At 41.5% G+C, this 24,208-nt stretch overlaps 1 protein-coding gene across 2 annotated transcripts in view; it reads right to left on the bottom strand.

Moving 5' to 3' along the window:
• Positions 1 to 7,836: 7,836 nt before the first annotated feature.
• LOC103178055 (acidic (leucine-rich) nuclear phosphoprotein 32 family, member B) overlaps positions 7,837 to 24,208 on the bottom strand; it is a 41,093-nt gene continuing 24,721 nt past the window's right edge. The window contains exons 2-7 of one of the 2 annotated variants that reach the window (XM_042333203.1): positions 20,396 to 20,545; positions 14,982 to 15,104; positions 13,536 to 13,731; positions 12,187 to 12,290; positions 11,017 to 11,080; positions 7,837 to 9,762 (exon numbers count right to left, since the gene is read on the bottom strand). In XM_042333203.1, coding sequence (XP_042189137.1) covers positions 9,686 to 9,762; positions 11,017 to 11,080; positions 12,187 to 12,290; positions 13,536 to 13,731; positions 14,982 to 15,104; positions 20,396 to 20,545 — 714 coding nt within the window. In that variant the 3' untranslated portion in view covers positions 7,837 to 9,685. Of the gene's footprint in view, positions 9,763 to 11,016; positions 11,081 to 12,168; positions 12,291 to 13,535; positions 13,732 to 14,981; positions 15,105 to 20,395; positions 20,546 to 24,208 lie in introns of both variants that reach the window. The other variant, XM_042333194.1, reaches the window with a different exon arrangement.

The raw sequence follows: 24,208 nt of genomic DNA, 5'->3' as shown, positions 1-24,208 counted from the left end.
TTGGTCATCAACTTCTTGGCTGTTTGTGGAATAAATGCAAGTAAAATAGCGGCAGCACATCTCTAAAATTTGGTATAGGGGATATTATTTACTCTTAAGTCCAAGACTTAAATGCTTAAATTCAGGCCTTGGGAGTCCACGGTGCACAATTCCATGAGTACTTATAATAAATGTTCTTTAGAAGTGGCTGAAACCAGAACTGTCCAACACAGATAGTATCCATAGTCATTAGACACAGTCATCTCTGCCTGTTGGAATGTGCTGATTCGAAGTTCACCTCAATATTATTGCAAAACCTGAGATGTTTATTGGGTAGGAAATAGCTTCGGTCTGAACAGGATAATGCAGTTACTATGAAACATATAACTGTTATTTGTAGACATTTCTGTGGATAATTATCCAATTAACTGATTTCCACTGAGGGAATATTTCACAGCAGCAAAGACACTACACGTCAATCAACTGTGTCACTGTTGCAGTTTCTCCAAACTCAGTACACACAGTGCCTGGTTTCAATGAGAATAATTGCTTTAGGCTTGGTGTAAAACGTTTGTGCTTTTTAAACATTCCCACTATTGTTAATTGTCAATGGGTGACATGATGGCCATTGCAATCCACTTATTTTCACATGTGTTCAAAGCAACGTGCGGACAAAACGACACAATCATGACCTACTTCGAGAAAACAAATCACAATTTGACCCTCATTTAAGGTTTCTTTTTGACAAGAAGCTACATTTACACACTTCTTAATGCTCTCTCTCTCTCTCTCTCTCTCGTGTTCCAGCCCTTTTCAATCAGAAAGACATTGCTCTTTACTGACAACCCAACTTAGCACCTAAATGTTACTATAATGAAAAGCATTCAACATAAAAGCTACAATTTATTTTAAAGAAATCCTTTATTGATGGAAGCTCAGAAAATCATTACTAATTTGACATCAAGTATGTGCACCTCATATGCACCACTGAGGTCTAATAGAAGATGACAAATGAGTTTTAATAGCATGGAAGGCTGTCACCTTCAAGAATCCCACTATGCATGAGTGAAGTTGCAAAAAAGTATTAATTGACATTTGGCATGTTGGCCTGAATGACTGATTGTTCCAGACTTCTGCTACATTACTTCATCGCTTATTACACCTATTGTTTAAAAAAAAGCTTTATGCTCTTGTAGCTTTTTCAATACAACCTCCTCTCCTTTGTGTATGTAGGATGCTACTGTGGTTCAAAAAAAGTCTGCTTTCAATGCCATCTGGGGAATAGCTACGAGATACTTACACTAAACAGGGTCACAAATATCTGCTGTTTCTCTTAACTCAGACATTTCTTTTAATAAAATAAGACGGTGATGCAGCAGGTTAGATTTTGAATGGCAGGAAAACACGAATCTGTGTTTCTTGTTGAGGTGAATGCTGTCCCTTCACTTTCATTTAGTCTCCCCATGTTTTATTTACAGCCCCTGATCCCAGGCTTTTTTCAGTTCCACTTCGCAACCAGCTGTCAGAAAATGCATGAGTGGTTCGGGATAACCTACCTAATTCGTACTCCTCATGGGAAACTCTGTGCCCTATGCTCCACCATTCCCAAAACTACATGGCTGATATTGGGAACTCAGTGTGCAGAAGATTTCAGACACATATCTATGTATTACTGCACTGGTGGCTCAGTGCACTGGGCTCCACCAGACTACAGATCATTCTGATAGCAAGGCAACCCATAGTATCCTTTCACTTTAGTTTCTTAGCCCTGGAATCCTGCGAAGCCAACTTTCTTCTCATCATTCCTCCTTCAGGTGGAAGATATGAAACCAGGTCTTCTCAACTGGTGCTTAGCACTCATAAACATCCCTTCCTCTTACTACAGGAAACTTCCTGGTGAAGAAATGTTTGACCTAATTAATCTTGTCAAACTTTCTTCAAATTTAGAGTCCTGTAATGTGTTGGTTAGAGCACTCGCCTCTCAAGCAAGAGGATTCCCGGGCAGGGCAAAACCTTAGGAAAGTTTCCTTATTCCACATGCCTATTTAGCTAACAGTAAGTAGGAACCCGGTTGCTAGCAGATTGCTTTCTGCGCGTAATATCTCTTTAAAAATAATAAGTCAATTCACTTTACAGTATATTCTGTGAAGCGCTTCGAGACATCTCAACGATATGATAAGGTACTATATCAAATGTAACGATTAGTATTATTTTAACAATGCTCTGAGGTTAGCTAATGTTTCGTTCTGAAACAGACCACTTTGTCACCTGCCTTTAAGTTATTATTGATAAAATGTTTACATTACAGAAGAAGGCCAGTGTGTCTGTGCTGGTGCTAGGTTCCCATGCTCTTTCCTTCTTTTTTGTTGCTTGTTCTAATCTATTCTATTTAATGCTATGGCTGAACTATAAGGGGACTTCAAAAACACTGTCTATCTCTTTATGTATTTGCATGTAAATGACAATGGTAACAGCAGGAACCATCTATCACCCAGATGAATACAATTTGGTGATTTTTTTTATTGCTGTGCAATTTACAATCTGATACAAATAAAAGATAGCCTTAAATTCATGGTCAATAACACGAGCAGTTCAAATTGTGCAGAGTGACACTGACAGATGTGCTGGCTTATAGCTACCCATCCCCACCCTGTAACAGAGGGAGTCTCTCTGAAATTAACTCTTTTTGCAGAAGGGAAGGACAATATAAAATCATCTTACTGACTGCAGAACAAACTTCAAGTGAAGCAGCTTGTTTTGCAAAAGGGTCAGAAATTAGAGCTGGTGTTCTCTGCTCAGTTTTTTGTTTGTAAGAGTGGGCTAAGCAATAATTGACAGTGGAGAGACATAGTTGTGCATTCTAAGACTCTTTCAACAAGTTGTTTGATGAGATATGTTCCTTCTGTGAGTCTACATAGCCATTATTTCTTCTAAGTGCGACTCAAAAGTACATTGCATTCTGACGTCCCCGAGTCGTTTTTGAAGGTTGTAATTGAAGCCAGTTTATGTCACATTTATATTACAAAGTAAACCACCTTGCTGATAACAACATTGATTTGTTTGCTTTGGCATGAAGGTGACGGGATCATATTCTTAAATGTGTAAAAGTTGCTATGATGTCAACCTGTAATTTTTCTTTCCCAATTTTTCTTTCAATTTGTTTTGAATTTCATCCTTCCTCTTGCAGGTTCTGCATTTCAGCTGAAAACACATAAATTGATTTGTTTTCCTCCTCCAATGTTACAGACGTGTTTTCAAAATTGTAGACGGTACCATCCTATTAAAATTCAAGATTTGTTATTTTTATATAAGAACATTAACTTTTCCAGTGGAGGCCAGTAAAAACACTGCATCTTTATTGTGGTCAACCGGGTGGGTGCCTGCTGCACGCGGGAACCCATCACCATACTTCAGAGTATCTGGAGTTTAACCAGCTAAAACAATATAGCTTGCCATTGAGAGCACTGTCGGGGATGGGGGTGAAATTCACTGGTCTGTGAAATGACTGCTTTATCAGTTTGTTTTGGGGGGAAATCCCTTTACAAGCAACCAGAACTAACCTCTGTGGGTTTAATCAACCAGTTGAAATGTGCGCTCATTAGTCGAACCATTTAATTATTTTTCAGGCACGATTTGGTTGTTCCACCATGCCTTCCCAAGGCTCCCAAGTGTATTGACCTCAATAAGCAACAGACTTTGCTGATAAAGGGAGGGAGACAGAAGGGATTCAAAAACTCCTGCTCATAAAAATTCTACAAGTAAGAAGTTTCTACTTGGTAATATTACAAGGTGGTGGGGATCTTTAACACGTTTTTTTAAAAAGCTACATTTCAGGAACTTGGTCTTTCAAGGATGCATTGTATTATTAATAACACTAATAATGATAGGTCTTGCATTCGATATAGCACATTGTCAAGACGCCTCAAAGCACTTGACAGGATTTTTGTTTGTAAATGAATACTGCAGCAAATTTGCATGCAGCAATTTCCCACAAACAGACATGAAGTGGGTGACCAATTTTATCTGGGGGATTTTTGGCCAGGAAATCGGGAGAAACTCCCTTCTCTTTTCGAAACTTCATTTATCTATGAATTTCTGTGCCAGTGCATCCCACTCTTAACAACAACAACAAGATTTCATTTATAGAGCGCCTTTCACGTCATGAGGACGTCCCAAGGCACTGGACAGTTGGGTCAAGACCCGAGCAGGGGGGAAATGGTCAGGGTGAGGGGAGGGAAGGGACTCTTTGTTATCCCTAATAATGTCTCCTCGTTCTGAATCATCCATATGCAACCCTTTATTTGAAACACTTCAATTACATCAACCGTAACCTCCCCAACTTTAAGGACCAACCATTTTACCACTCCCACCAACCCCATCTCCCTCAGCCAGCCACCAATGCTTGGATCAGAACCATCAATGTTTTTCACTTGAAATAAACAGTAGGCCTGTTTCCCTGGACCCATCCCTATTCTCCAGCTACCACCCCATCTCTAACCTCCCATTCCTCTCTAAGGTCCTGGAATGAGTCGTTGCATCCCAGCTCCACTCCTTTCTCTCTCGCCATTCCTTTTGAACCCCTCCAATCCGGCTTCCTCGCTGCCCACAGCACGGAAACAGCCCTGGTCAAAGTCACTAATGACATTCTGAACATCTGTGATCAGGGCTCGCTCTGTATCCTTGTCCTCCTCGACCTCTCTGCCGCCTTCGACACTGTCAACCACTCCATCCTCATACACCGCCTCTCCTACTTACTTAATCTTTGTGGACCTGCCCCTGCCTAGTTCGATTCCTATCTCTCTCACTGTCTCCACTTTATTGCCTCTAACGGTTTCTGCTCCAGCCCCCGCACTGTCACGTCAGGCGTCCCCCAGGGCTCTGTTCCTTGGCCCTCTCCTATTTAATATCTACATGCTTCCCCCTTGGTGACATCATCCGCAGACATGGGGTTAACTTCCATATGTATGTGGATGACACCCAACTCTCTTTCTGCCTCCACCCTCAACTCCAGGACCACTGCTGTCCTGACAGACTACCTGTCGGACATCAAGTCCTGGATGAGGGCAAACTTCCTACAGTTGAATGTGAACAAGACTGAGGCCCTCCTGATTGGCTCACGCCAGCGCCTCTGCACCTCCTGTACCGTTATCTTGGAAATCCTTTCTGTTGTGACCCTAATGGTTACTTGTGCAGAATTGAACATTCATGTTTCTCCATCTCCACCCCCCCACCGCATCCCCCCACCCCCCCCCTTTCCTGCTCAACAATGTTTTGTCATTGAGGCAGTGGTGCCATGCTGTGCGGTATACAGCCACATAAGTGGATTCATTGGTCACTGAGATGCAGTTTGATTTGACTGACCACAGATCGTGGGTGATGCAAAGAGGAAACTGTTACGTACACACATACCCGTAAAGGTTTATTGTTTTAAAAAATATCACTTCAGTATTCTATGACAATCAAAATAAATGCTGAACACAAATAAATAAATAAATAAATCTCCCGGGACATCACTGCAGAAAAGAATTGAAACAAAGTCTTTGCACTGTACAGTTCATGGTTATCAACAAATGAAACGTCTGAGCTCTTAGAGCTACCTACCTACCTCAACATTAGATACAGCACTTAACCAAGATATATAAATTTACTGTACATTTTGTTATAAATTATCCTTTGTGGCTTCCAGCAATAATGTCTGAATGTACAGCCAGGGATTACCAGACACCACTGTTGTGTTGGGTACAAAATGTGGTCTGTTATTTTAACTTGTAATAAGATGGGTTCATTCAGGATTTCATACACAAAATCAACTTAATTCAGAAGAAGTTAACTTTTTAAAAACTTATTTCCATCTCACTCGATTACATGGAAACCAGTCTTTGGTGGGTCAGCACCCCCACTCCCCCTCCCCCATGAAAGATTTTGTTAACATGGCATCAAACTGGAATATTAAAAAAATTCTGATTCCTGCTCACAACTGCCACCACACTCTGTCCTACAGACAAAAAGGCAGAACACTTTACGTTAATCTGGGCCATCGGAACTTCAGACCAGAACTCTACTGTTATGAGTATTTAGGTATGCTAAAAGCACCGACTTCCTTTACAAACCTGCAAGTCCACCGTATGTGTCATTACAGTCCCTGAAAGAGCACATTTACTTTGATAGGTTTGGTGCAATTAATACAACTAATCTTACTAGGGTTTAAATGGATGTTTATGTCACTATGCAATCTAGTTCTCATTTCAATGAATGAGGTTACTCTCCACATAGCAGGATTAAAGTAAGCCATGCAACTGAGAAATTACATGGGCATATATCCCATTAAGTTTGTTTTGAACTAGACACTAGTTTTGTCTTCCCATTTTCAAGCCTCAATTGGTATCCCCAGATCACCATTTTCTTTGATTTGGTATAGGATTCAGCACTGAGTGTTCCATTTCCTCCATGCCCAATTGCAGAAAACAAAACATGAACAAGGGGATTCAAGCCTCAATAGAAAACCTTATTGATGGATAAATTCTATTATACGCAAGTACTTAACCCTGCATATTCCCCAAAACAAGACTGTTTTGCACTGCCCTCAATACAAGGATTTCTCTACATAAAGAGGATCCTGGGCTCTATAATCAAACACTCAATTTTGAGGCAAGGTCTAGCTGCAGTGCACTCACTGTCAACAAGTTCACATATCCTATCAGTGGGCTGCTACATCATGTTTGAACCCATCTCTGTTGAGATTTGTTGATTCACAGGAATTCCAGGAGGCAATACTCCTAAGCTACTATTTCTCATTCAACAGGATATGAACAGACTCTACCAAAGTGATTGACCCAGAACTGATTTCAGTCCAGATGGGAAGAGGGATCATAACTGAATGTAAAGAGGTAAATTTAAACGTGAACAACTGATTACACTGAAACTCACGGTCTTGGTGAAACATTGCCGCGGTACTGTAAGTACACTGTTCATCACCATAGGCGATGTCGGCAGATTGTCTTACCAGAAGTGTGAGAGCTTATGAGTTCTGAGTGATAGTGTGGCCACTGTTTTAATTAAACCATGATCTCCCCCATCAGCATATATTGGAAAGGTTGGGCATTTTAGGACCATCTAGCACGTCACTTTAGGAGGTGCCTTGCCATCAAACTGACTACATTGAAAAAGCAGGATTTAAGGATGCTAGTTACTAAGCTACATTGAAGGTACAAACAGAGTTTGTACAGGGAAGGCACAAACCAGGTTTGTTGGCATAGCCTGAAAACAATGTCAAACAGAAACAAACACTAAAACCATAAAGCACTTTATACAGAAAGGTAGGCCCAACTGATTTGAGTAGATAAATCATCCTCAAACTGAGCCCCTCTGTCCAAGAACCTGAGAAGTAAACAGAGGTAGTTGACTCCATTAGACAGGACACCCCCGCCGAGACACCTTTCTCTACACATTTTCATGTCTTGGGAGGGAGAAAGTGAAGGAAGAAAGAACAGGCAACTGTCACTCACTGGTACCTCACCTATTTGGTCAATACTCATGTGTCCAGTCTATTTGACTAGACACCTGTATATGGGCAGTTGGTGACATTGGACAATAGCTATGAGTGGGAACCTGGGCTTGGTTTTCCCTTCTATAACCTGGAGCACTGACAACACTTACAGCACCTTTACTGCCGCTCTGGCCAAGACCAGCACCAACCAGGAACCGAGCTCCGCAGCCTTCAGTCTCTGTGGCTCAGCCACTTGTACATAAAACATACTGAGCCACGCTCTACCTTACCAGGAAACCTTCAAACACGTACTTCTTCTCCAACAGAATGAATAAAGAAACTCTACTTGTTAAGGGTTTGAATTTTTTTTCCCCCATCAACTAGTCACTTTGGAAAGACATTTGCCACTGAAGAAGAAGCATAGGAAATGGTGGGGATAGACTAAAATTACGTCCTATGGTGAAAATGTCCTTGGAAACTCACTGGGATACAACAAAGTGTCGAAGCCTGCGTGGCATGATTTGTGAGCCTGTGTTCCCTGAATCAAAATCTCTGCATCCCTGACAATCCAACCAGTGTTCAGATGCTGCTCTAGCCCCAAAGTTCAAAGAAAACACATCATAATCCTTACAGGAAACTGACCTGGTAATACCCTGGTGGTCTACACGACAATACCACAATACAAAGCCTCAGTAAATTCAACAACTTTATGTACTATTCTCCCCAATATATTCATTCATTGCATTCATGAATGCATTTCTTCCAAGTTATTATCATGCCCAGTTCCTTCCTTCATACAAAACCGGATTACTAGTTAAAACAACTTAAACTTTGCAAGGGTGGGCAGCCAGAGGGACTTGAATTAGTGCTAACACTTGTCTGACATGGGCGTTAGGAGCCTAATAATGGTCAATATTTGGGGCTCATTCAGGAGGAAAGGATCATACACATTGAACCAAACACTTTAACCTTTTTGCTTTTTTTTTTAAAATCAACTTTTCTACACGGATCCATGGCCGGAGGAGTAAGAGAGGGAGAAGAAAAATGTCGCTCCATAATCCTCTTTTTAAAAATTGTGGCAGAATTAGATGAGACAGTGCTGTGGTCGAATAGAAGCCAACATCTTTTTTCTGCGCAAAGCCAGATGTGGAACGGTCTTCCTGAAACTTATGCAAACTTTAAAGCGGCGATTTAGCCAGAAAATCAGAAATGTGCGCAGCAAAAGAAATCTGAAGTGGAACTTTGTACTCATTGAAACCAATTCTGCTAGTCTGAGTTTCGGGCAGTATTCAGAAAAGGCAACCCAACTGGACATTAGGGTAAGGATCACGGCTCCCAGCAGCCTCAGATTTGACAGTCCTGTTGGATCAGTCTGCTTTTCCAGTTGTATGGCTTACCTTGCATATGCAGATAATAATGAAGAATCCTTCTCTCTTAACATGTGCAAGTCTTTTCCATCAAATTAATAGCAGGTTTGTACAGTCACAGCTAAAGTGACAGTACCCTGCTTTGGATTCCCATTTGGTAGTAGACTAGGACTTCCTGTGGGTGTTCAGTTGTAACTTTCTCAAGAAAGTAGATAGCTCTAGACATCCACAGATGAGTCATGTTATTTTTTTGTTGTTGTCGTGTGCAAATCCCCCCTCCCCTTAAAATGGGTTGGGATTGAAACCTAGATATTGATATTAAAAATGAATACTGCCTTTTTAAAAGAAACCATTTATTAACTTTCTGAAACTGTTAGTTTAGAAACATCTTGCATTTGTAAATAACACCCAAAATGGTATGCAATATAGAGGAACAAACCCAAAATTTTAAGATTTTATTTACAAAGCGTTTGACTTACATAAAGTAAAAATTGATGCTATAACCTCTCTGTAACAGGCAGCCATTTACAAACATGACTATCCAATCTTCTCATCTGCTCTTGTTGGCTATGGAAATTGTCTTAGCAGTTAACCTAAGAACCCCAACATAATAAAAGCACTGGACCAAATTCTACCCAGTTTCACTACTCCGTGTGGGTTTTGCAATTGGGATTAACTGTATTTATAAATATATGGAATGTCAGAGGACGGCGACCGCTGGCTCTGTGATATCCAGTGCTCTTTCCCACAGTGTTGTGCAGATCCTCAACAGTCGCAAATCCGGGAGAGGGGGGATGGGGTCGTACAGCCCATCCAATACTAAATAGTCTTTTAGGTCACTTGGATTCTTATTTTAATCATCTTCTTCGTCCCCTTCGTCATCTGTGTCTCGTTTTCTCTTCTCACCTTTAGGGTTTTCCTCCTCTTCCTCTGTAATGACAGCAATTATTCCAGCAATTATTTAATTCAGCGTCCACGCAACAAACCACGTCGCGCGTACGAAGACAACAGACAACCCTGTTTGGTTTTGTTCAGTTTACAAGAGCAGCCTTTGCCTACTGAAAAGTGACTGCAAATCGTTGCTCGTGTGTCTTCCTACCAGCTACAGTGAAGATATATACTTCCTTGCGTTGAACATAATGCTCGTCGCATCAAAACATCTCAAAGAGCTTCAAATGTATTGAAGTAGATTAAATATATTTATAGACAATTTTGACACAGCAAGGCACATAAACAATGATAATGTTGATATTGCATCAGGAGAACATCTCAAAGTGCTTAACAGGATTTAATGTAAAGTGTGGCGACTGTGTATCTTGTAGGCTCACTGGATCAGCTCAGTATCTGCAATGGATACTGTTTTCCAGTAAACTGAAGAAAATTGGAAAGCTTCATGAACTTTGCACCTCATTTCTTGCTATGCCAACCCAACAAAGTTTATACAATAAATTCATATTAAACCCGCTACCGAGACTTAAAACCCTCACAATGAAAAACATAGGGTTCAGAAATGCAGTATTCCGAAATACAATCTGTTATTTAATTAAAAATGGTCATTAAAATTAATTTTGAAATCACCCCCCTACCCTCCAACAATTGAATGGTGGTGTTGCCCAAAAGTTAACTGAAACATTTTTGAGCATTTGTCTTGCCCGATTTCTGTTTAGCGAGAGTTGTATATGAAGCAGTGGTTCAAGTGCCACGTTACAGGCTTGTGTGTTATAGACTTTAGTTTATTAGATATGTTTTAAAATGGCATTAAAAGACCATAATCTAACCTAAAGATTCAAAACAGCTGACTAGAAAATGAAGAACTGGGCATGTTTAGAGTCAGCAGTGACTGCTGCCTGTCACTCCCGGTGCCCACGTCACTGCAAAGGTTGCGATGCACGGAATACTACCCTAACTCAGCACACTAGCAGGCATTCTGTGCATCCCTGGATCTGGCTAATGATCATCCAGATTAATTGGAGGTATTCACCTTCTTGTCGTTTGAGGGAACCTTACTGCTGTAAATGGTTGGTTACACGCTTGACAGGATTCCCTTGTGAAGTGCTCAGAGATGTTTTCTACATGAAGATGTGCTCCGCAGAACGTTTATCACATTTCTTTACTGGCTCATGATTTTTTTAAAAAAAAAACACACTAACATGACTAACAAAATGAACAGAAATGGTGAAGTACCTTCCTCCTCCTCATCATCATCATCATCGTCATCATCAGCCTCACCATCCTGTATGTAAACCTCCTGTAGTGGAGAGAAATGTACTGTTAGATATTGGGACAAAGCAGTTCGGCAGATCGCAGCAAAGTAAACTTTAGAGAGAAATGGCATTTCACTGCATTACATACAGCTGGCCTGTCATCCCAGTTTTTAACAAAATAACCCACACATCTTCCAAACGCAGGTAGAATTGACTGGACGTTATTTAAGTGAACAATTCTGCAGAGAGGAAAGCAATTCAATTTTCAAAGCATTTCCCCTAGCTACAGAAGAAGCACCTCCTTATATAATTAAACGTTACCTCCAGCAAATAACTCTTACTTTCCAGCCGTCAAATCCTCCAGTAAACAAGCTGCAAGGAGAATCCCAATAACTAAAACACATCTCTATTTGCGTTAAAAGTGACAGCGCTTTGAACTGGTGTGGGTGCCATCAACCCTGTTAAATTAAATGGAACCGCTTCAGGCCAAGCCTGTCTCCTTGCTATAATATCTCTCGATGGAGAAGAACCTGAAGTGGGCCAGGAGGATATTTTGATAGAGGCAAAATGAAGTGTTATAAGGAGGCAATTTTCTTAGGGTTGGGCTGAGTAAAAAGAGTGGGGGGTAGGGGAGGGAGAGAAAGGAGTAGGAAGAAGATATTTTGAACATAAAATAAAATGCTCTCCTAGATTTGCTTTCTTCAAATAGATGTCTATTGCCTGGGTTTTTGATCTTTACTCTACCTATTCCCCAGTCAATCTTTCCTATTGCTGTACACCAATGTTACATAATGTTAATTATTAATTAGTTAATGAAATCTTCCCCTCCCCAAACAACTGAATGGAGGTGATGCCCAAAGACAGGTGATTGCATAATGTTGGTAAATTTACTCACATTCAGAGATACCACCAAGAGATACAAATATACACCTCCATTATTGCACATTACCAGCATAGGGCAGTGACATTCAGAATTCTCATCTCTGATTGTTTTATACTGGGTTTAGAGGTACATTTTAATTAGCAAGTAGATGGATCAAAAGCAACTTTCTCAAGGAGAACCTTAAATTCTTAAAACCACACAGTTTCCATCTCTACGGGCAAACTTAAGTTTTATCAATTCAGGTCTCACCTCGTCCTCTCCACTTACATCGTCTTCATCTTCCTCTCCTTCCTCCTCATCTTCATCTTCCTCATCATCAAATTCTTCTTCACCATCCTCTTCCTCCTCATCATCTTCCTCCTCCTCCCCTTCTACAGAACATCAGAAACCTAGTTTCACATTGGTTCAAAGTGTACTGCACGCAGCGCTCCAAGACGCAATGAACCCCACATTAATGCAAGTTCATAAATAAAGAAATGTAAGTTGTTGTAAGTCAAAGAGACCAGGAAAGTCGGTCTCGCTGCCTGGTGTCAGTCAAGACAGCAGCGTCGATACAATGGCTTGGCCTCAGTATCATGAAGTACAGCTGTTGGGACACAGTAGTGAAGAGCTACCTGTAGTAGCCTCAATCCACGATTGTTTGTAGGACACTGCTGTGCGCAACTGGCTGCTGCTCAACAACGTAATAAGGCGCTATATCAAATGCAAGGATTATTAATATTATTATTATTCGCAGCAAGAAACTGGGTGTGTACATCCCATTCCTTAATGCAGAGGCCAAGGATTATTGAGCAGTATAAACTGGGCCCGACTCAAGTCATGGTTGGAAAACTTCTCAGAGCAATTAGTTTAAAATATGAATCCATAGATGATGGGGTTGTATGCAGCAAAAACCTGACGAAACCCTCCTAGAACAGAGTGGAATCATGAACTGAAGCAATATTGTTGTTGTTTGTTCAACCAACCTACTGCACTGGAGGCCCATAATTCCCCAAGTCTCAGCCTTTAATAGGATAATATATAATAATCCTTGCATCTGATATAGTGCCTTATCATGCCTCCGAGACATCTCAAAACGCTTCACAGAATATACTGTACAGTGAATTGCCTGTATATTTTGTGGATGAAAAATCATTGTCTTAAAAAAAAGTCATGGAGAATTTTGGAAAATCCTTAAATTTCAATCTCAATGTGGAAGCTGGTTTTCCTACCTAAGACTGAATTTAAGCCTTTTCCTGTGCAAGTCCCATGCAAGTCCATATCTTTCATTTTAATAATGATTTCAAGGCTGACACCTTCAGAAATTGCAGGTCTCACGTTGGACAACAAACCGAATGGCATTTCAATGCTTTTCTGTGATAGTAACAATATGGTACTTTAAATCAATATGATCTGATCAGGTTTTGACTCTATCCAAAGAGATAAGAACTGAAAGCATGATTAATTGTCATGCCTCAGGTCTGTGTTTATAAGCATTCAGTGGAGATGAAGAGTTCTACGCAATTTAGAATGACCAGGATAATCAAGAATATATTTGAATATCCACTACTGGATCTGATTATACCCTTAATTACAATTTGAATTGGCTGTAATTTAAAAAAAATCAACAGCTTTACCTTCATCCTCATCCTCGTCATCTACCCCGTCACCATCGCCTTCCGCGTCCGAGTCAGGCGCTTCCCGGTCTTCCTGGTCATAACCGTCCAGGTATGTCAGCTGCGGGAGGAGCTTGAAGACACTTTCCCTATAGTCGTTTAAGTTTGTCACCTCACAGTTAAAAAGATCCAGGCTCTTCAAGTTTTCTAGTTTCTTCTGCAAACAAAATATTACAGTTGAGCATGCTAGGAACGCAGGAACAGGAGTCAGCCATTCAGCCCCTCGAGCCTGTCCTGACATTCTATTCGATCATGGCTGATCTGTACCTCAACTCTATTTACCCGCCTTTGCTCCATATCCCTTGATACCCTGACCTAACAAAAATCTATCCACCTCAGTATTGCAAATCTGAATGTACCCGACATCCTCAGCCGTTTGGGAGAGAGTTCCAGATTGCCGCTGCCCTTTGCGTGAAAAAAGGCTTCCTGATTTCACTCCTAACTGGCCCAGCCAATGTTAAGATTGCATCCCCTTGTTCCGGATTCCTCAACCAGGGGACATAGAATCTCTGTATCTACCTTATTGAATCCCTTTATCATTTTAAACACCTCAATTAGATCACCCCTGGGTAGGGTGGACCACGAAGGAGAAAGGCATGAGAAGAGAAGCAGAAATCTGTTTTGAGGGTTCCTTTTAGCCTGAACAATGACTTCACTCCCTGCTCAACCATTTCAGAAGAGCGTTAAATCTGTGAGTTCCTGGAAAGAAGCATTTTTAAAAAAAATTGCTTTGGATTACATTTAAATTCTAAACTTAAAACTGGAGGGTTATAATACAAAACTTTTGTTGTATTTTCTGCATCTCCCTCTCAATGGGAAGTGAGATTTTCTCCCCTGTTTCCTGGCCAACAATCCTCAAAATAAAATTGGACATTCACATCATGGCTGTTTTTGGAACATTACTGGGCGCAAAGCGGCTACCATTTTCGCCTAGAAAATATACAGATACGGCATGTTTCGATGAATCCTGCAAAGCACTTTGAGACGTACTCCCAACGTGAATAATACTACCTCAGATGAAAGGATTATTATTTAAAATATTGTCAAAAAAGCTTAAGTACATCAGCTCGGAAATGTTTCTGAAAGTAGGTTTGATCACATACATCCTTTGGCGATAGGCGGGGAAAAAGCATGCAAGGTACAAGATGCAGCCACTAGCATATTTATAATTAGTATGCACCACGTCCAAATTTAGATTTATGTTGGCGATAAGTTATTTGATGAATGTAAGAGCATTCAAGCTAGAAGGTGCACACTTGCAAATCCATTGACTGCTTTTTTTAAATACATGAAAAAAAGACACAGCAAATTGTCACCTACCACAACACCCACAACCAGCATCAGGTGCAAAGACAATTAATGTCACATGAAATAGGTTTAGACAACAGAGGGGGAAGAAGCAAGTACCAGAGGCTCCAGTGTGCTGATGTCTTTGAGTTTGTTTCCACTGAGGTTTAGATGTGTGAGATTTGGAAGCTTTTCCGCCAAGACGTCGAGCCCTCCAGAAATTCGGTTATCGCTGAATTCAAGCTAAAACAAAAAAAAGCACATTGTGAATAAAAAGTCATTTAAACAATTGCTTTACAGATGACTGATGTGATGGATGCTAGAGGCCACAAGTCTCCCCTGCATAGCACACCTCACAAAGTCTTGGAACCCAATAAACACTCCCAGTAGGAAGCCATAAACACAATTCTAGGCACTAAAACAGCTACGAAACTTCACCAATGTCTTGCTTTAGTAAAGACAGTGCATAGCGTGAAAATGGAACTGTACAGAACTTTAAAGCCTTTGCCTGGCCAGCAGTAAAGGGCCTTAAAAACCTCTGACCTGGACTGTAAAATCAACCAGGGTTATTGCTTTTGATCTGACATGTGCACAATGATAAACAGATAAGAACAAGCTTCATCTCTGCTGTGATGGTTCGTCCCACAGTCCAACAATCTGATAACAACCTAATAATAATAATCCTTGCATTTGATATGGCGCCTTATCACATCTTTGAGACATTTCAAAGTAGTTCACAGAATAGTTCACAGAATATACTGTAAAGTGAATTGACTGTATATTTTGTGGGCGAAACTACAAAAACAACCAACTTTCAGATCATCAGGTCACCAGGCATATCACTTCCTGTGTGACGTACACATGCACTATATGCAAAAAACAAAACTACTGAGCAGGTGAATTCATATTTTCAATTTTAAAATTTAAAAAAATATATATTTTGGCTCTTTTTCCTTTACGGACTCTGCATCACAGTAACCAATCTACCCCCAATCCTCCCGCGCTGCTCTGCAACTAAGCACTGAGAGTTAGATATCTCAAAAGTCAATATCCTCGCTCCTTACAAATGTTTGCAGCCACAGCTAACTGGGCCCCTGTGAGTAGATGAGCTACGGAGAGAGAAATTGAAGCGGAAACTTTGGCGCTGGGTCCTATTGCTCCGTAAAGCGCCAGGTCACTAGCCAACCTATAAACAGGGCACATCCTCTCCCTTCCCACGTGAGTATTGTAACATACACTACAACGTCAAATTGCCAAGAAGGTTACTCTTTAGTAAGCAGTCAAGCTATCCACTCTTCATTAATATTGGGGTCTACCACAATTTAGAAATGCACAATGTTCCTCCCTCACACTGTTCTCATCAGATTGTCCGTGAAGTGGGTCACATGTTCAACTTCCGAATTGTGGATTGAGGCTTTTTACTAAACACAAAGCTCAAGGGAAGATACAATCCCACTAAATAGCAGCTGAATGGGTGATCTGGCTTCGTGGACTTTGAGAATGGGAATGGTGTTGGAGCTGGGATAGGTGGGGGTGAGGGGAACAGAAGTTTCACCACTGGAACATCTCTGGTCAAATTGGAAACTCTAAATTTATGCTATAAAAGACTCCCATCAAGAATAGAAACTTATACCGTCACAAAAAGAAACCTAAAGGCTATTTGGACAATTGTGAGGCTAATCTACTTAATATTTGTGGTTCTGTAGTTACGATGAACTGTGGTAAAACAAGGCTGCACATTACTGTGGAGTCCTGTAGCTCAGTGGTTAGAGCACTCGCTTTGCAAGTGAGAGACCTGAGTTCAATTCCAGGCAGAGGGCGAAACCTTGAGCAAGTTTCCTTACTCCACACAGAGCCTAATAATAATCCCTCCAAAACCAAAAACAATAATAAAAATTGGTCTTTTTCAATCTACGACTGTTTGTGGGACATTGCTGTGCGCAATTGGCTGCCGCGTTCGCCCACAAATATACAGTCAATTCACTTTACAGTGTGTTCTGTGAAGCGCTTTGGGACATCCTCCCGACGTGAAAAGCGCTATATCAAATGCAAGGATTGTTATTATTATTATAGAACCTTTACATCGGGTGGGCACCTCAAAGAGCTTCACAGGATTTACTGTGAAGTGTGGTGACGTGTGCATTTGTAGGCGAATGCACCAGCCAATCTATACTCACCAACGTCCCACAAACAGCCATGAAATGAATGACCAATTTTATTTGGGAGTTTGTTGGCTAGGACACCGGGAGAAACTCCCTTCTCTTTTCAAGCAGTGCCAAGGGATCGTCAATGTCCGCCTGAACAGGCAGACAGGGCCTCGGTTTAACATCTTATTTGAATCAAACAGAACGAACATTTTCTGTAAAAAGTCTGCTAACGCAACTTAATGAAAGATAAACAAATGTTACCCAGGGGGTGTTTACACAAAAGCTGTTGCAGGGAGTTGGATATCAATTCCAATAGCCATTAATATTTAACAATGTTCATTTGGTTGGCCGGGTGACAAGAATTTGCACACATAATATAGGAATGCACAGGATTGGAACAGCCCAATGTGGCCCATGTGGCTGGTTCCCAGGATCAGGTATTTCCCTCTCAGTCAGGGAACAGTCCAGGGTTAGAATGCGAAAACCTCAAAATGATGGATGACGATTAAATGCTCAGCAAATCCAACTTGTGAATGAACCAGCAGTCTTGCCATAGGGCACCTGAGTTTGCCAGGCTAGGGCACCTGGGTTTGCCAAGCTAGGGCACCTGGGTTTGCCAGGCTAGGGCACCTGGGTTTGCCAGGCTAGGGCACCTGGGTTTGCCAGGCTAGGGCACCTGGGTTTGCCAGGCTAGGGCACCTGGGTTTGCCAGGCGCATCAAAAACAGACCAAGGAAGTTGGTCGGTGCCAGCCAGCCTGGCTCATCGGCAGGCCCTGGAAGGGCAGACCAGTCCCTGGGGGCAAAAAATTATCACTCAGCTCCTGTTAACCCTGCAAGACAAAGTCCTAACAGGTAGGGCAGTCCTAGCTGGACAAGAAGCAGGAAAGCTTGCCAGACAGCAATATCAATGGCAAACTATGCAGTTTTAGCTGGGTAGAATCCAGTTGTACCCCAACACACACACTGGGGTCCCCAAGCCTTGGCTCTTACCAACCTAACACTTTCCAGAATTGGGTAAGCAGGATATCGGGATATGTCTCTCCAGGGAGAGAGTGCACATTCCATTCCAACAATCTATCTCTGGGATTTCCGTGTGTGGGTGGGATGCATGGAATTCTCAGTCTGGTTTGGATAGTCTTAAGCATGGGAATGGGTTCCCACACATGTCAGACACCTACCAGGCTGACCAAAAACAAAAGATGCCACGGTGGCCTCACAGCCCAAAGGACTGAAAGATCCTTAAAAGATCAAAGACAGGCTTTGGCACAAAGGCTGTTCAAAAGTTAGTTAACTATGTTGATTCATCCTTAACATTAATTGAGACTACCTGTGAAAAACGGCAAAGAACCAAACGAATGAACTGGCACAACAGTTCAGGGTATACTCTGAATGAGATGAGAAAAGCTGCCCACAACATCTACAAAGTGATCAAAGTCATGTTACCACCGTGTGTGTTTTTTTGCACAGTGCACTGTCCAACAGCTGAAACATGTGGAAGGATGATGATTGATAATTGTATTTAGAAGGACTTAGTTGCATTCAGTACCAGTGTTTAACTAGATTTAGACGTCCAGAGGATCGGTGTGTGTGAGCGCCATCATTTTCATGGCAGATAATGATCCGTTGCCATGTTTGCAAAATGCATGTCTGACAGCTTGTTTCTGTTCCTCTGTAGTCCCATTGTGCTGATTTGTAACAGGGTGTAACAGGACTTTGTGGACACCCTGTACATCCATATCTCCTGCACATCTCCTCAGAGAAACCATGCACCAATCTTTCTGGATCTCGAATAATTCAGGTCTTGATTCCTGCACAGCATTAACAGGCAAGCAAACAACTGACAAAAGGAGATTGTGGACAAGTCTTTTCAACTTGTGCATCGATTGAAGCTCAATAAACTCTGCAAGAAGACCAAACTCTTGATCCACAAGTGGATTTTATTTTGCTTATTTTTAAGATCAGAAAGATGTTAGGTGTTAGAATATTTACTCAGTTTAATATTGATCACCCGCTATCGGGAGGTATTGCTGTAGTTAAGCAGCAAAGGTTGACGGGAAAAGAAAAAGATCAGAGTGGGAAAGGGAGAGAGAAAAGAGGAGGGAAAAAGAGAAAGAAACATAGGAATGAGCGAAGATAAAAAGTTGGGGAGAAGGAGAGAAAAGAGGAAAACTGAGGTGAGGGAGAAAGCAAGAAGTTTGAAGCGAGGGAAGAGTTGAAGGGAGGAAAAGAAGCAACAGAGGAACAAGGGGAAAGATAAATATTAAGTGGATGCAGTTAAAAAAAAGTATACAACATCAGATATAGGATAACTATCACTAAATAAGAGTAAGATAAGAATCAGATTAAAGCTCACACTACAGTACATTTTAAAATCAGAAAAGGTCAACTTGCTGACAGCTGCTGAAAGCAGCATTGAGAGAAACTCCAGCAGCAGAGCTGAGGAGACGGATTTTCACTGTTGTAAGCAGCTTTCCTGTCGCTGTTTGTAAGGTTGCTGAGGCAATAAAGTCACGTGGCCTTGACACATTCTTTATTCTTCACTACACTGAGAACAAATGCTATATTTTTGGGTCATATCCAAGATTTATTTTGAAAAAAGACACAAAATTGATTTCTCGCTAAAGGCAGTTTCAACAATGTGGAAATATAAGGGTTGAATGCATTTCTAGTCTAGTAAATGTACTACACAAAATTTTTAGTTCATTTTATTTTGCGATTAAATCCTTTCTTTTGCCCCCTCCCCCCCCCACCAATGCTCAACTCTTTAATTATTGTTCTTCATGACTTGCTTTAAAAGAACAAAAACACACCAAATGCCAAAACCAATGCTGTTTTGTAGCATTTCAGTTAAAAAAACGTATTTCTCAGAAAGCAACACAGGACGTTAACAGTACTCTGCTTCATCAAGATCTTCCAATTAATGGTCTTGCACAGCAGTACCTCAAGGGATAGTTTCACATCTATTTGATAGTTCATTCAAGAGTCTCTCAGTATTAGACCCTTCAGCTTCCCCATACCCCCTCTCTCCAACCCTCAAAGAAACCATCATGTCCAACCCCAGTGATATGAAATCACTGATATCCGGCGGTAATAATCCCTTCTAAAAAATAATAATAATTTGGTCAATCAATCCATGAATGTTTGTGGGACACTGCTGTGCGCAATTGGCTGCCACGTTCTGCCCACAAAATGTATAGTCAATTCACTTCCCAATATATTCTGTGAAGCGCTTGGGCCGCCTGGAAGGCGTGATAAGACGCTATATCAAATGCAAGGATTATTATTATTATTATATTTATTATTATGAAATAAGCACCTCACTTATTACATTGCTTAGCTCTGATGGAAAAAAATAATTCATGACAAACCACCTGACAAGCACTCACCTTCTTGAGTTTGGGAAGGCGGGGGAGATTCGTAACAGAGGTCAGTCCCACATTTATCAAGCTGAGGAACTCGAGATTCTCAAACTCTGCTGTCAGACCTTCTATTTTACCCTCGTTCGACCTGCAATTGTCGAGGACCAGCTCTCGGACCTGAAATAAAGGCAATAATCAGCAGTCAGATCCCACCGCAAAAAACAAACAATAAAAATCCCTTACATTTAAGCAGCTTCCTCAAAGAGTATCTGTTCCGCAACCAGGCCTCCAGGATCACTTCAACGCTCACACTGTTTACGCTCGACTTGCAACAAAGGGCCAGTAAGAAAATACTGCAGCTCATAAAGCTCAGGACGTTTTTCTATATTTCTTGGCAATGACCTCTAGTTATACGTTTAATACAGAGCTCATGACTTCAACTTCATAACTTTGGCAGCCCCTCAAAAATAAATTTCTGCCCGACACGTATACAACGTAACCCGTTTCCCAAAAGATGGAACCCATTTCTTAAGCTACCAACAAACTCAGGAAGACGAATCAGTTGGAGGCGACACCGTTTCATTTACTCTAACGCAGAAGTAATAAAAGCCAGCAGAACGCTCTATTCCAGTTTTTTTTATTACAAATAGTATGAACACGGTGCGCAAAGAGCGTCTTTGGAAAAAAGGCTATAATCCTCGAAGGTCACAAGCGCTGCCTTGCTTCTCAAAGCTGTTCCCACACTGAAACGGAACTGGGCAAGATTCTCCCAACTTGTAACAAAATGATATATAGTCACAGGTTATACAGTACATCTTGCAATTGGATTTGATTTGCAATTTTCACTGTCCAAAAATATCTGGACCAAAAAAACATCACTTGCTAATCAGATACCCTGAATGCAGAAATTGATCCTTCTCGGACCTCTGTGTTCTCGTCCTCTCTCCCCTCCCTAGAATGTGAACTGAAGTCCCATTAGATTTTAATTTATTGAATGTTGCGTGCGTCACGTTTCTCTTGTTTTTTTAGAGGAAGTGTGGGTGGATAGTATGCCTCGCGTGTGTTAAGTAACCCACTTCCTAAATTACACAATATTGTAGAAAATGGATGTGCAATTTTAAAATGGCTTCCCCATCCTTTTCCAAATATGTTGATTTGATTCCACGAAAAAACAATATCAGAAAATGTTCCACTGTAAGCTCTGGTGAATTCGTCAAATCAGTTTTGCGCTGTGCGAATATAAACCTCTCTCGCCGAGCAAGTGCATTGGTTCTGCATCAGTGCTTTGCAAAAAAAAAAGTGCCACAGTTTGGTGGAAAGTGAATATCGGCAGCAAAGATGCATCATTTTGCATTTCTTTATCCCAAGGACTCTTTGGATTCCAGAAGCAGTATTCCCTGCGATCCAGGAAGCAGTGCCTTGGGTATGTTTATCCCTCAGCAGCCTCCGGCCTGCTCCATGTCCCCACACCGACCACCCCACCATCGGAAGTCAGGCCTTCTGCCTCTCTGCCCTCACTCTTTGGAACTCCATCCCACAATCCCTTCGCCTCTCCCTTTCCCTCATCTCCTTCAAGGCCTGTCTTAAAACTCACCTCTTTGACCCCTCCTTCGGTCACCTCTACCCCTACTCACACTGATCCCAATCCCTTGCACGGGGTCCAAATCCCTGACTGTCCAGGACCTTGGGACGTCCTCCTGATGTCAAATGTAATTTATTGTTCCAGTGACGAGGAACGATATCTTATTTTAGAGATCCGTAAACCGTGCCATGGACTTTGTGAATTCGCTTGGAGTAGGGAGAGAATGAATAGAAGTGAGGAAAACTAATATTGATTGACGCAGCCTGCCCTTTTTTTAATGCACTGTTTCGCGAATAACTGGATAGAAAAGCTTTGCAGACAAATATTTGGTAACTAAAGAAGTTCGAAATCGCCCCTTGCCACTCCACTCACCGCCCACAAACTTTAAAAAAAAAACCACAAATATTCTTAAATGATGAACAGATAAATGGTATAAAGTCAAATGCAGGAACATTTTATACAAACACCGCTTGCAGTTTTGCTATAAAACTCCCTCTGCACAATCTCTTTCCTAAAGCATGATCTTGAGAAGATTTTGATAAACCCACAATAATTTATCGCTGAGCATGAAGGCATTTGAGGCCCCAGACAGAAACTTTTTTTCCCCAGCCGACTTTTAACCACAGATGTTCAGTGTCACAGATGGATAATAGATTTTTTTTTGGAGGGGAGGGGAGGGGTTGAATGGAGTGCCGGGGGGTGAGGCTCTGATTCTACATCACAAACTGCTGCGCAAATACTAGTCATTTCCGTTCATGCAAATGAAATCTGCTGTTGCCATCCCAGGCAGATGGGGTGGGAGGGGGTTGGGCAAAGGAGAAAGAGTGGGAGCCCGTCTAGAGGATGAAGCTCTGGAGCTAATATTAACTGGGGAACATTTGAGTCTGAAGCAGAATTTAAAACAAGAAGTCGGGCTGAATGATCTGCATCGGAGCATCTCACGCTCTTCAAACTAAGCTGCTTGCTGCTCCTCAGAGAGTAGCAGTCATTACAAGAGGATGTCAGCTTTATAGCTCAGTGGCAGAATATTGATGGCACTTCAAAACTAACGCGATGGAAAAGCTTGAATTGCATTCATTCCTATTTCCACAGCCCAGGACAGGCAATTTGAGCATCTCTTTGTATGTAATATGAGTTGATCGTATATCGAACCACTTCTCAGGCCACTATTTTAAGGAAAATAACCCTGGGCATTGCTTCTCCAGTAGCCCAGTGGCTAAATGCACCTTATTGTGGTTCAGACAGAAGCAACAAGAGAAAGACTCGTCTTGGAGTCATAAGGTTGAGGGTTCAAGCCACGAATCTGGACTTTGAACTCAAAAGATTCCATGGCACAGTTTGAAAAGAGAAGGGAGTTTCTCCCAGTTTCCGGCACACAATCCCCCAGATAAAATTGGTCACTCGCTTCATGAAGGTTTGCGGGTAATTGCCATATGCTGCCACGTTCACGAACAAAATATACAGCAGCTAATTTACAGGTAATCTTGTGAAGCACTTTGAGACGTCTTCCAAAGTGAAGGGCACTATCAAATGCAAGGCTTATTATTAATATTAATACACAGAACTCCCAGATCCTGAAGGAAAGTTCACCAGATCACCCAAGGATAAAGAAAAGAAGCCAAAGATATTGGGCATCAGAACGTGAATGCTAACAGTCAAACAGTGATCAGCGATCACCACTGACCTTAGACCGAACTTGTGTAAGTGCCCACTAAACGCGCCACATTAACACCTTCATAGTGGGTCAGTCCAACTTAAGACTCAGATCGTATTCTGTTGGAAAGATTTAAAAAGGTCCTTTGCCCTTAGACATCCCTTGTGAAAAATAAAGATGCAGCCTGCAAAAGACATGGTTCATAAACAAGACAGAGTGAGAGCATTGTAAAATCGGGTGTGTAATTCACACAAACAGAGACTCACTGTCTCTCGGTACAGCAGATTTCTACTCTAGTGTGAGTCACGTGACTTCTTAAGCGGTGACAAATGTAAACAGGGAAGAAGCATTCATATGTCTCGCACCTCACTACAAGTGAGGACTGTCCAGGTCATAGTACTGCATTGCATAGTGCAATCTGACCGGTTCTTGATGCCTCACTGTGCTTGCAGCCTGTCTACATCGTGCAGTGTGTCCAGATCATAAAAGAGACCACTCAAAGTCAGATTTTCCCAATTAAATGATGTTCCACCAGATTAATTCCTGATTTCTTCATTCTGTTTCTGGCACAGGGAACCTAAAAGTTGTGGTGCATTTCAGCCCT

The sequence above is a fragment of the Callorhinchus milii genome, unplaced genomic scaffold, assembly GCF_018977255.1.
Source record: "Callorhinchus milii isolate IMCB2004 unplaced genomic scaffold, IMCB_Cmil_1.0 Scaffold1, whole genome shotgun sequence".
Classification (NCBI taxonomy): domain Eukaryota; kingdom Metazoa; phylum Chordata; class Chondrichthyes; order Chimaeriformes; family Callorhinchidae; genus Callorhinchus; species Callorhinchus milii.
This window is presented reverse-complemented; position numbering and strand designations above follow the sequence as displayed.